At 33.9% G+C, this 13,145-nt stretch overlaps 2 protein-coding genes across 3 annotated transcripts; one reads left to right on the top strand and one right to left on the bottom strand.

Annotated features, from left to right (window-relative positions):
* Positions 1-4: 4 nt before the first annotated feature.
* Positions 5-4,688, bottom strand: LOC134249534 (small ribosomal subunit protein uS3m-like; the record flags this gene model as incomplete). The annotated part of the gene is made up of 3 exons (XM_062731870.1): positions 4,596-4,688; positions 522-711; positions 5-178 (listed from the first exon to the last, which is right to left on the bottom strand). Coding segments are annotated over exons 1-3 (382 nt in total), but the record flags the coding sequence as incomplete, so codon positions are not given.
* Positions 4,689-4,702: 14 nt separating this feature from the next.
* On the top strand, positions 4,703-12,932 carry LOC134249529 (GTP-binding protein SAR1-like). 2 transcript variants are annotated; one of them, XM_062731865.1, is made up of 7 exons: positions 4,703-4,802; positions 9,065-9,135; positions 10,216-10,335; positions 10,957-11,022; positions 11,227-11,330; positions 11,426-11,557; positions 11,893-12,932. In XM_062731865.1, the coding sequence occupies exons 2-7, from the start codon at positions 9,093-9,095 to the stop codon at positions 12,007-12,009; spliced, it is 582 nt and encodes a 193-aa protein (XP_062587849.1). In that variant the 5' UTR covers positions 4,703-4,802; positions 9,065-9,092; the 3' UTR covers positions 12,010-12,932. The 2 variants fall into 2 exon arrangements, with proteins under 2 accessions (XP_062587849.1, XP_062587850.1); XM_062731866.1 differs by lacking the exon at positions 10,216-10,335 and adding an exon at positions 9,271-9,390.
* Positions 12,933-13,145: the final 213 nt, after the last annotated feature.

The raw sequence follows: 13,145 nt of genomic DNA, 5'->3' as shown, positions 1-13,145 counted from the left end.
CTTCCCATCCTCGTTGTTTCTTTTGTCACCATGGTAATATCAATAAGATTTTGTCTCCTTCTGATCATTATTTCAGTCCCTGGCTCATACACTAAAGGAAAAGTTCCTGCGAGGAATTTCCGGATGAAAATATCTTCGAATATTATCTGTGGTGCTCCTGTCTCTCCATGAAGATTAGCTACAACAGAAAAATATACATATTAAACAATCAGTAAGTATGAAATATTAATTTATGTAAGAGAAATTTCTTCTACATGTATATAACATTCCATGATGATACTCTCCAAACTTGCCCCATATGATTTATGCTTTATTTGGTTCATTTGGTATTCTTAATTTCCATTATACACTACATCTGCATGAGTTTCATTTGTTTCCTTCTCTTCAAAAACTGTACTACATGATTTATTAAATACCAAAAAATTTCATTTCTCTTTTCTAATGAGAAAAGAGTCACTATTATTAATTGGACAAACCATCGATATCTCTTTAAACTCACTGCAAGCTCTTTAAATACTTACTTGTGTTCCATGAGTTCCATGATTTTCTAACTCCTATTGTGTAAGGAGGGTTGATTTCCTCATAAGTAAAGTTGTGTTCTCCTTTCTTTGGATACTGCTTTTTACCGGATCTGAGATTTTTGCAGAGCTGAGCTGATGTACAAAATGTCCTTGAAAGACTTTTATATCTTGATGAACAACAAAGCACTCTCTGAAAAATTTTTGTAAAAAAAACTAATAAAATTAAATGTTTCTTTCTTAAATCTTGACATCTCTCACACTTCTGTAGAGTCTTCTCTTTGCAGCTTTTTTTTTCAAATATAGGAAAGAAAGAAGTTGCATTATCAAAACCAAGACTGAACTAAACAGTGTTTCACTTTATAGAACATTTAATCTACTATTTACTAGTATTTATCTGCAATATCCATTAAATAAAGGTTATATAAATATATTTTATTTTTTGTTGAACTTTTGTTGCTATGATTTATTAATTATTAGGAGAACCTAGTTTTTGGCAACATGCATTTCACTATGGATTGTGGGCGCAGAGGAAACTGCGAAAAAAAATTAATTGGATCAAAACTCCTCTGCTTTGAAGAACTCGGTGACGAACCCTGCTTTAATTGTGCCACTTGCTGTGACAGGCAGTGCTTTGCAATGCTTTTCATTACCTCAATTTTTAAGCCAATACAATTCTTAAGAAGATAAGGGTTGTTGCACTATTACAACTGCTTGAAATTCAATGAAACCTTGAACATTTTGAATGCATATACAAAATGCCCCAGAAGGGCCAGAACAGACAGAAGTAAACATAAGTCTAAAAGGTTCACCAGTATGGAAAATAAATATGCAAGATCCTGATCATACACCAGAATTTTTATATAGGGAATACTACTATTTTCACTAAAGTACTGAGGAAATTCGGCATGAGTGTCATTTTTTATCATATTGTAACGTTTTTCTCTCTATGGGTTGTTTGTTGTTACCCGCGTCACAAAATATTGTGGATCCCGTGTAGAAGATAGGAACTTTAGATCTTTATAGATCTAACATCAGAACAACGACAAAGTTCGTTTCAACAAGTGTATTATTAATATCCAAACGTAGTTTACAATCCAGTACAAGCAATGTATCTCTAGTATATCTGCTCACTGACTCTCTCTCCTTATATACCCTGCCTGACACCTAACGTGAATTAGGGCACCTCGTTAGGGCGTTAGGCTCCATCATTAGGGCACTTGTTAGGGCAATCGGCTCCATCATTAGGGCACCCTGTTAGGGCAATCGGCTCCATCATTAGGGCACGTATTAGGGCAATCGGCTCCAAGTATTAGGGCCTCTGCACCATTGTTAGGTGTCAAGACACTTAATATATTTAGCATCTGATAAGCGCCATATTAATTAGGACACTAATTAGACTTCCAAGATAAGGGCGCTAATCAGGTACCATGGTTAGGGCTTATCAAATAAACAAAAATACTATTCCTATTTTATAAACAACTGTAGCATATTTACATATATAAACAGAAAAAAACATTACAATGGTCCCTCCTTTTGAAACATGACTTCCATTGTCATTAATATTTAAAACATGAACATGAATTATACGTAAAATTAAATTACACAAAAGCCAAACAATCAATAAAAAGACAAAAAGTAAAACAACAAAATTATATCAAATAAAATGTCACTAGATAAAAAAAAAATGTTCATCACACTGGTAGCTTCACATTTGGATTTCCCTGGCCTTTTTTTCTTCAACATTTTCTCTTCACTTTTTTTAATATAGGCTTTTCCTCCCTAGGTTATAGGCCGTGTAAGGTTGACTGACACCTGACCTGCGGCATCAGTCATCTTAGTTAATATAATTCCTTACAGTTCTCTTTTCAACACAGTTATGGTCTCGAGAACTGTTATTTGATATAAATCCTCCTCTTTCTCTCTGGTTCCATGGGTTGTAAGGGCGTCCCCTCCTCCCTGGTCCTGCACTAGTACATGTACTCGGGGTTCTTATGTTTTTATAGATACTGTTGAATCCGTCACCCGCGCTTGGAGGTTTGGCAGTATCTGCAGCTGCTATTTCATCGTTCAATTCCCCAACTTCAATCTCATACACAGGCCTATAGCCTGGTTTTGTCTCCTTTGGCAATTCTTTTTCTCCAATCCGCAAGCACTCTTCTTGCATCGCGTTAAGAACTGCTTCCTGGAGTGTCCTGGGTCTGGTCCGTTTCACTGCAAGTCGGAAATCCTCAGATTGTCCACACTTATCTAGGAAGGACTGTATAGCATTTTCTTCCACTAAATCTGGATTTCCTGGATAGGCCCTTCGGTACAGATCTTCGATTGCCTGTCCTAAATCTCGCAGGGACTCGCCAGGTTTTCTTCTCCTTAATTTGACATCTGCAATATATTTTTCTTTCATTGCAGAATGTCCAAATCTTTGATTCATTTTCTCTTTTAGTTCCTCATAGTCTTTCTGTACAGTAAGGGGCATTCCATAGGCATAACTCTCGGCCTGCCCTCGCAAGGTGCTAAGTAAGACTCTGCGAGATTTCTCAGGTCCCCATGAGTTTAATTCTGAGATGTTTCCAAAATATTGTAGGAACTCATCCCAAACATCATCATTGGCCCCTGAGAAAGTCCTCCTTACTGGGTATTCATTGGTTCGTTGACCAGCATTTGTTGTCATAGGACTGTTTGTAGGTGTTCCGTCAGCCATAGGAAATTCAAAATTGCACCCGAGTCCCTGAGGGGACTGATTGCCCAAATGAGGAGTAGTGCGTCCAGATTGCCCAAAAACCTTAGGTTCCTGATAGGTACCTGTAGGGGCATTAAGTGCACTATGACCAGTATAGGGTGTATCATTAGGTGTCAAAGAAATTTCCCTTTTCTTACTGGCAATCAGCAGACCGGATCCATGCTTCCATAATACGCTGATTACCGTAACAAGCAATATCATACTTATTATCGATATTAGAGAAAATACTGCATTTTCTCTAGATTCCTGCACGATCTCATTCTCTGGAAAATAGATCCAGGTCATCACCATCAGGGAACATCCTATCAAAGCAAAGAGTACCCAAATAAATAGGATTCTCTTTAAGCTTGGACTTGGATTGTACTCGTTTTGAACAGCAAGGCCCTGCGAGCTTTGCCCGAACTCCTGAAAGTTAGGATTGTCTGGCATTACTCGACTTGTGGGCTGCAAGCTTGTTCTACACCCCGCATCGACCTCTATTCCAGAGTCATTCAGAGGAGCCGGACTGTCGAAGTACTGTCCTACCTTTCTAGGCGTAATTCTCCTCTTTACGATGGGTGTCTCCATTTCAAACTTTGTGCTGTCTCGTTCCTGTGTTACACATAGAATAATTTCTTTGGATCCCACCGCTGCCACCAATTGTAACGTTTTTCTCTCTATGGGTTGTTTGTTGTTACCCGCGTCACAAAATATTGTGGATCCCGTGTAGAAGATAGGAACTTTAGATCTTTATAGATCTAACATCAGAACAACGACAAAGTTCGTTTCAACAAGTGTATTATTAATATCCAAACGTAGTTTACAATCCAGTACAAGCAATGTATCTCTAGTATATCTGCTCACTGACTCTCTCTCCTTATATACCCTGCCTGACACCTAACGTGAATTAGGGCACCTCGTTAGGGCGTTAGGCTCCATCATTAGGGCACTTGTTAGGGCAATCGGCTCCATCATTAGGGCACCCTGTTAGGGCAATCGGCTCCATCATTAGGGCACGTATTAGGGCAATCGGCTCCAAGTATTAGGGCCTCTGCACCATTGTTAGGTGTCAAGACACTTAATATATTTAGCATCTGATAAGCGCCATATTAATTAGGACACTAATTAGACTTCCAAGATAAGGGCGCTAATCAGGTACCATGGTTAGGGCTTATCAAATAAACAAAAATACTATTCCTATTTTATAAACAACTGTAGCATATTTACATATATAAACAGAAAAAAACATTACAATATTAAATATGAAAAAGATTTAGAATAATGTGAATTGAATTGACATACACGTTGCACAAGCATAACAATTTATTTTAACATTCGCTACTGTAGATAAAATTTACCTGTGAGAGAGTTGCCATTCTCAGCTCTCCGTGGTTGTTAACATTTACTCGCGTGATACAATCACCTTTAGTGCAGCTTTGTAAGCTTGTATTTCATTGGCTAATCTTTGGAATGTCGACCAATTGACATTTCGTTTTGTTACAGTTGTGCAACGTAGACTGCCATTTTGCGTCGTGTACAAAGTACGGAGACTGTGGAATTTATTCGTAAGTGTATTTCTTAGCATGAGAACAAAATTGTAATTTAGTTTAGAGTGTGGTGAACGTTTGAACATATTTTCTTCAGCTGAGAAACTTCAGATGTTCAGATTGATTGACCTTAGTCTAGCATCAGGGGGTGATTTTTAAAAACAGTATTTTTTCAGATTTTTTCCTCACATTCCTCTCAATTTGAGCATGCTGATTTCAAAATTGACAACCATTTCATTGTATCTCTTTCCATTGCATCACAATTAACTGGCAAACATGGGTACCCCCCACGCAATTTCAATTGGCTAATTTTCTGACTTTTAAAAATATCTGACCTCACATTATACTGATGAAAATTTATCAAATAAAAGATAACTAAATGTCTATTTAACCTTTTTTGGGTGTGTTTAATCTAAATATGAACTTAATTTATTGAAAATGAGAATTTTTATAGCCTTAGAATACTAATAAACACACCTACCCTCTTTCACCTTACTGTCCTACAAAACAGAGTACGCTTGTAAGATAGAGTACTTTAGAGTACGCTAGTAAAATTTTATAATTAAATGCAGTAAAACTGCTTTTTGTATGTTTTTCAACATTGGTTTAACATATTTAACATATATTTAAATAAAATGTGTATGTGTTCCTTATTTTAGAAGTTATTTTAATTTTTGATTTCAGGTTACGGTTTACATTGGTTTATCTTATGGTTTGATCCTGATCTTGATCTAATCAAACTTCAAATGTTTCATTGTTAATGTGAAAAATATTAAAGTTTATGTAATGCAATTAATTTAATTTTTGATAAACAAGATTTAGTTGAAATTAATAAGTCTGAAACAAAATAGTAAATAAGATTGGGGTGTTTATAACCATCATCTGTTCATTGCATTCAATCATGAATGTTGCTTCCTTGTCCAAATATTGCTAAATAAACAAATATTTGGGACAAATGTTGAAATATATTTTAATATACTGTTAAATCAAATTGTATATACATAAATAGTCTAACTATATTAAAATACACAACTTTTCTTCAGTACTCTGAAGAACTCTATCGTACACTGTCTACCATACATGGAAAGTTACATTATATTCTTGTATTAAAGTCTACACAGTTTCATTATGTTTATGTTCACAATCCCTGACATTGATGAAAAGGTTTATGAAATTGTGGTTTATAAAACTGTGTTTTTATCAAATTTAACACTATATAAAATCTACATTTATTATACTTCTTTTAGAACCACTGTCCTCTCTTTATACATCTCCTCTAGATCCTCTATTTACAAAACAATTAAAATTTGAAAAAGAAATGATTAAAAGGTATTGAAAGAATAATTATTATTCTCAAGTGTAGAAGAAAATGTTTTCTTTATCTTCTTAAAATGATATCCATATTTATTGGAATGTCTCAACTTTAGTATGAGGGCTTGTGCTAAATTTGAAATAAAATTTTTAAAAAATCACAATGAAAAATAGTAAAGGACTTTCACTAGTTTCAGGAGTTGGCTGATTTTTCTCAATAAATTCCTAAAAAAGAATTTTAAAAAGTGGTCTGCAATTACAGTTTACTTGACATTTTAATTTAAAATATTTTGCATATGAATTAGATTTATTCAACTTTAACTTTAGCATTTAACATGTTTAAATTAATTAAATTATATTTATAATTTATCAATTTGCAGAGCATATAGAAATTTATTATGACAAAGTTGTAAGCTACACATAACTGACTTAAGTGTCTTGAAGTTCTTCCTGTGATTCAACTTTCAAAATAAATTGACAAAGACATATCGTTCTGCAACTTTGCAAGTGCAAGAGTTTTGAGATACACAGAATTGTCGGTCTTTACAGTTTGCAAAATAATGTCATTAAAGGAGAGAATGACATATTTTCATGTGTTTATAAATCAAAAATAATATATTTTTCGAGGATAAAAACAGGAAAACTTACTGAACAGGAAAAAATCGGCGATTAAATGCCTTGTTTATTTTCCTCGGATTTAAAAACATTAGAGTTATCGTTCTTGTTCGTTTGACCCTACCGGATTGAACATCGATTTTACATTATTATCGGAGCAAATACTTATTATCCTCGTATTGTTTTAAGCTTAAAAAAGATCAAATTACTCAAAAATGACCGTAAAATCTGCGTATATTGCCGATTTCTAGTCTTCCCACCTATTTTTTCACTTTAAATATCGATAAATTGCCATTTTCTTACCATGTGCTTTCTATAAATATCATATACGTCAAATTAGAACTCCTGACTTTAGTTTCGCACCATTACTTTCGTATTTTAGCCTCAGGTTTTATCATACAAGACCGGGAAAAATCCCAAGCGCAACGAGGTCAACTTTTCGTGATTGCGGGAAAACTTACCGCCAGCGCCACCTAGCGGCGGCGCCCATTGCTACTTAGTCCACGATTTTTGTGTTCTAGAACATCTGTTTTTGGGACCATAACCTCTGAACTGATGATGATATTTTGTGAATCTGTGACTATGATTCACTTTCATATACGAAGAATTTTTCCAAGTATATTTTTATGCAAGATTCGCAACGGTTGGGAGAAATGATGATTCTAAAACTGTTATTTTTTTTCAAATACATTGGGGCAGTGTGGGTTTGATCTTGAACCTGTTGAACTGGTTCTTAAAAAAACAAACACAACAGACAAACAAAATCCTCCAACTTAAGATCCAGTATAATGTTGAAAACTCTTATATATCACTAGTTAGACTATCAGAGTGAGTCCAGATGAGTATTCAGTTTTCTTTTTGTATTCATCTCTTCAAACAGTCCTAACAAACTCCCAAAACAGAGCAGGGATCGACATTAACTGCTGTTTAAAGAACTTCAATTGCTCAAGGCCAGTAAATTTTGAGATTGGTCTTTAGTATGTTCCCAAGTTAAACTGCCAATGTACTTATCTGATCCGGCAAGTGAATATTTCCGGTAAAAACTAATTTTTTAAAATCTTGCAATAGTTTTTAAACAAAACAATTAACAGGTTCAGTCCAAAGATTATTTGTACCTAGGTAGATTTTGATAGCTACGTAGGTATTTAAACCTACTTAAAGTAGCTATTTTTACCTACTTTTTGTTTAATCTGCATTTTGTGGCCAAAAGACCGAATGGCGCAACATGGTGAATACCATATTTTTTGATACAGTCGCACTAATGATGAATAAGACAAAATTTTGGCCAAAAAATAATTACTTCATGAATCAGCAATTTTACATTAGATTCAATGCGAAATAGATAATGTACGAAGTAATCATTTTTTGGCCAAATTTTTGTCATATCCATCATCAGTGTGACTGTATCAAGGAATTTTGAGCTCACCATGTTGCGCCGTTCCTGAATTTGGCCATAAAATGCAAGTAAAGCAGAAAGTAGGTAAAAATAGCTACTCTGGGTAGGTTTAAATACCTACATAGCTATTAATAGCTATGTAGGTAGAAATAGTCTTTGGACTGGACCTGAATAACATTTGATTTCCACCAAGAACTTTCTTGCATTCATGGGGCTCGTTATACTGTTTTCTTTCACGATAGTTGACAAAAATACGCTCTACATCTGACACTACTTAGGCCATATAAAATATGAAATCTTCGTTCTCAGGCCCGCGCGCATCCGTTTTGAGGTAGCCGCATTGCCGATTTTATTGAATTTTTGATAAAATAAAAAGTTCGTATTGCGGAGACCAATCCGGGAAAAAAAATTCCGACCTCATTTGTTTCGTAGTTTAGTATTCAAATATCACTTCCGGTAGCCATTTACAATGAGATTTTGGCTACTTCGTTTGAAAATACATTCGAGGACATTACCTACGATGTTTACACGCTGATAAGCAATGGATAAGCAGAAATTTTGACCAGAAATGGAAAGTATATCTGTGATTAAAAAAATATCTTTATGTTAAAGAAAATTCGGAAATTAAAATTTAAAAAAATACCTCCCTCATCTACTTTATTGCCAATAAAATGAAAAATAAAATGCCGCCCTCCCGCATCTGTTTTGGAGGAAATAGGCCTGAGAACCAGGGAATTAAATTTAGATAGCCTTAGTTACATTCCTTGCATTCTTATTATGAAATTAGAATAGGTTATTTATTCACTCACAGAATATAAAAAAACACCAATTATTCTTAGCACACAATGTATCCAGATCAGGATATGTATGTTACAAAACATGCTGTATGTGAATAGTGATAAGTTCTTTGTCTTGCATAATATTTCATGTAATGGGTGTGTGTCTTCTGTATTTTCAGCTGCAGGTCTTCTATATAGATTTGAAAGATGTTTTTGTGGGACTGGTTTGCCGGCATTTTAAATTATCTAGGTAAGAGCAACATTTTCATTCTACTTTAATAGGAAAAAATGTATCCTTTGTTATATTATTAAGAAATCTTAAAAACTAGGCTAAGCCAGTTATAAACAGGTTATTGTTATAAATGTGTATATTTCTATATATGAGGATTGCGTCAAAAATCTGGCAAGCTTCTCTTGTTGGGGTTAGACAATGCTGGAAAAACAACACTGCTGAGTGTGTTGAAAGCAGGCCATATCATCCAGCCTGTGCCTACACTACACCCAAGTAAGCTGCCGATAATATGCTCGCAAGCCAGTTTGTCCTCTGTGTTGCATCATGGACATATACCTAGATTTGAAAGAACTTGTGCATTTTTATGCATCCATAAAATAGTTTCATATATTTGTTAACTAAATGGTTTGCACTGGCCAATCACCACATATGTTAATACTAATTGATTGATATACATACCAAAAGTTTTATATCATTCTGTATAATTAAATGCTAAATATGCAAGGTGGATTCATACACTTTGTACTGTATGCATTACTACAGCATTTAGATAGCTTTGTTGGTTGGTTGGGTGACCACTGATCAACAGAAAGGAAGTATGATCTTAATTTAGTTGGTGAGGGATGTGATACAACTGAAGGAAAAAAAATTTGAAAATTTGATTGAATTATCAAGAATTATTGAACAGTATTAAAATAGAGTAATAAATATACTTGAGTTGACGAGAAAATGTAAATCAATTCATTTTAAGAAAGGAAATGGTAAAATATTCACTTCGGTTACACATATTACCGTACATAAAACAAGATAATCTAAAATTTAAAAATCGCTAATTTATAAAAAGAAAAAGGAAAAAGATAATGTGTTATAACTCTACAATATGTATTGCACTAAGCTGCAGAATGAAATTATTGGCTTTCCCAGAAATAATGTGCTCTATGTTAAATATGTGTGTTTATTCATAACTTTTGTGTGAACCTGAAATGTACTTAAGGTACATATGTATTTTCCTATACGAGTGGAGCGTGATTTGAACCCTCTAAAACTGTAAGTATGGCAAACTGCATGATATTTAAACGGCATGGCTTTATATTTTAGGATTGTATAAAAAGTCTGGTAAGCTTGTGTTCCTTGGTCTAGACAATGCTGGAAAGACAACACTGCTTCACATGTTAAAAGATGACAGGATGGCACAGCATGTCCCCACACTCCACCCAAGTAAGCATGAGCTTATATTGTTCACTTGGAAATGGGATACCTTGTTAATGTATTTTTCTGAGGCATAAAAGTGTTTCCAGCTTTAAACATCAGAGAGGATTTCAAATTTTTACTGAGTAATAATGTGTTTTTAATTGGTAAACCACAGGTTAACTTTGGGATTTCAATGTTGATTATGTTTATGTTAAAAAACTCTCCAAGTCATGAAATTACAACTACTGAACAAATGTTGACAACAAATGTGTTCATCCTTTGACTTAATTAAATGTAAAGATGATGTAAAGTGGTGCAATTTCCAAGACTTTAAATTTATTTGATTATGTTTATGTTAAAAAACTCTCCAAGTCATGAAATTACAACTACTGCACAAATGTTGACAACAAATGTGTTCATCCTTTGACTTAATTAAATGTAAAGATGATGTAAAGTGGTGCAATTTCCAAAACTTTAAATTTATTTGGAAAACTGCATTTTTTTTTTTTTTACATACTTACAAATTAATATAATTAATGTAAGACCTGTTTCTGATGCTGCCTTTATTATTGTATTTGTTAATGAAGAAATAGCATAATTCATTGTCAAACTGAGTTGTTTTAATTCCATGTTATGCATAAATTTTAGCTTCAGAAGAATTATCAATGGGAGGAATGAGGTTCACAACCTTTGACCTTGGAGGTCATCAACAAGGTAAATAAATACATATACGGCTCTTAAAAATAAGGTTTTCTTTTTCTTTAAAAATTATCAGAGCAAAACAAAGCTCTGTAAAGAAGGTGGATCCTCAATATACAGGATAGATTACAGTGTATGCTGTATTTGGTAAATGATTTTTTTGTGGTTTCCATGCGGAATTTAATGAAAGAATTACAAAATGTACCTTTGTATTAACAGCCAGAAGAGTGTGGAAGGAGTATTTTCCAGCAGTTGATGGTATTGTGTTCTTAGTAGATGTATGCGACAGACAGAGATTTGCTGAGGCAAAAGCAGAATTAGATGTAGGTACAGCATAACACAATAAAATAAGAGCAGTCAAGACCTATAATGTAGTATAAAAAGAAAGAGTATTAATTTTTCTCATGTTGTATTTCAGAGTTTACTGACAGATGAACAAGTGGCCAGTGCCCCTGTTCTTGTTCTAGGTAACAAAATCGACAAGGCTGGTGCTGCAAGTGAAGACGAGATTCGTCACTGGTTAGGGTTACACGGACAAACCACAGGAAAGGTAAGAATTATAGGTCTCTGATGAATCTTTGTATATAAGAGGTGAATGCTGAAGAGATACATGATAGAGGCAATGACAACACTTAGATTTTTTGTGATTTTTAAAGCTCAACTAGATTTAAAGAATGTAATTATTTTAAGTATGAAAACTCTTCTTTGATTTGAGGAAAAAAATATATAAATAACTAAAAATAAATTTTTAAAAAAGAGTAAAATAATTATATTTATTAGAAGATAATTATGTCCATTTTGGTGTCTTGTGTCCACTAAGAGTAAAGGTAGGACATGTTAAAAATATTACTTAATTCTTGCTAAAATCTTACTTTTCCTATTTAGGGAACTGTGTCCAGAAATGAGCTTCCTGGCCGTCCAATGGAGTTATTTATGTGTAGTGTTCTGAAAAGACAAGGGTATGGGGAAGGCTTCCGCTGGCTAGCTCAGTACATTAACTAAATCACATAGCACACAGCAGAGAGAAATGGTGAACACGGCAAGTCCATCAAACTTTCCACAGAGAGAGAGACATCAAATTTCTTATATATAAAGTTATTGAGATTGACAACTGGAAAAAAAAAAGCCAGCTCCTACCATCAGGGAGAAGGCAGCTCTTTGTGATAATCCTGTCAGCAATTTTTAATGCATAGTTCGTCTTTTTTTTTAAACGTTTGCAAGACGACATCGTTTTTTCCATCTGAAATGTTGTTATGAATTGCTTTTTCATTCAATTCCATTGATTTTGAAGGAAAGAATTGTGCAAGGTAAAAAATTACCTTAAAAATGGGTGTATATTATAAAAAAGAAACTGAGAAACATTATGTGCATTAGAGAGCTTCAGCAATTTATTTTTCCCCTAATGTATTTGTTACCAGTTGTTACTTATAACACGCTTGACACCATGAGAAGTGTTCATCATTTTTTCACCAAATAAAATTTATCAAAGCAGACACAAGTACTAATAAAACAATTTTCCTAGTGTATATTTTATCAGTTATTTGGCATATGTTTCTGTCTATCTGTAAAAGATGGTAGGAAAAAACTACTGTATCTGCTTCGTTTTGTAATCAGTCAACATTCAGACAATGACATCCTACTATGTTTAATATTTATAAATGTCCTGCTACTCTAGGAAAGCCTGGGTGTATATGTTATCAGTTTGTTGTGTTAGGAATCAATTTATTTTTGAGGATGTTTGTTGTAAAGAACTGTAAGAGTCTGTTTTGTAATGTTCAGCAACCCTAAAATTTTGTTTTCAGGACTGTGTTTTGACAGGCCGTTTTACAGTTATCTGCAGTTCTGTTGAAGATGCATGAATGTTTCTGTTTGTAAACTTGAATGTTTAGGATGAATGAGAATAAAATGTCAATATTTATACATAATTCTGTCTTGTAATTTTTGAATTTCAAATGTGCTTTATAGGGCTAAAAACTGGAATTACCATGTTGCAGTGAACATGTGGTGGGTTAATTTTGGCCCCTCAAATGACAAATGAGCGTTGGTCTGTCAGGGTAAAAGTTATAAAAGATGTCTTCAAGGACCTGAAATGTTGATTTGTGACAATTTTCATGCAGCTTTCATGATCATGCATAGAA

Source organism: Saccostrea cucullata, unplaced genomic scaffold, assembly GCF_032062105.1.
Source record: "Saccostrea cucullata isolate Sc308-1 unplaced genomic scaffold, CSIRO_AGI_Scuc_v1 ctg1054, whole genome shotgun sequence".
NCBI classification, from domain to species: Eukaryota; Metazoa; Mollusca; class Bivalvia; order Ostreida; family Ostreidae; genus Saccostrea; species Saccostrea cuccullata.
The sequence above is the reverse complement of the archived record's forward strand: the minus strand, read 5'-3'. Positions and strand labels throughout refer to the sequence as shown.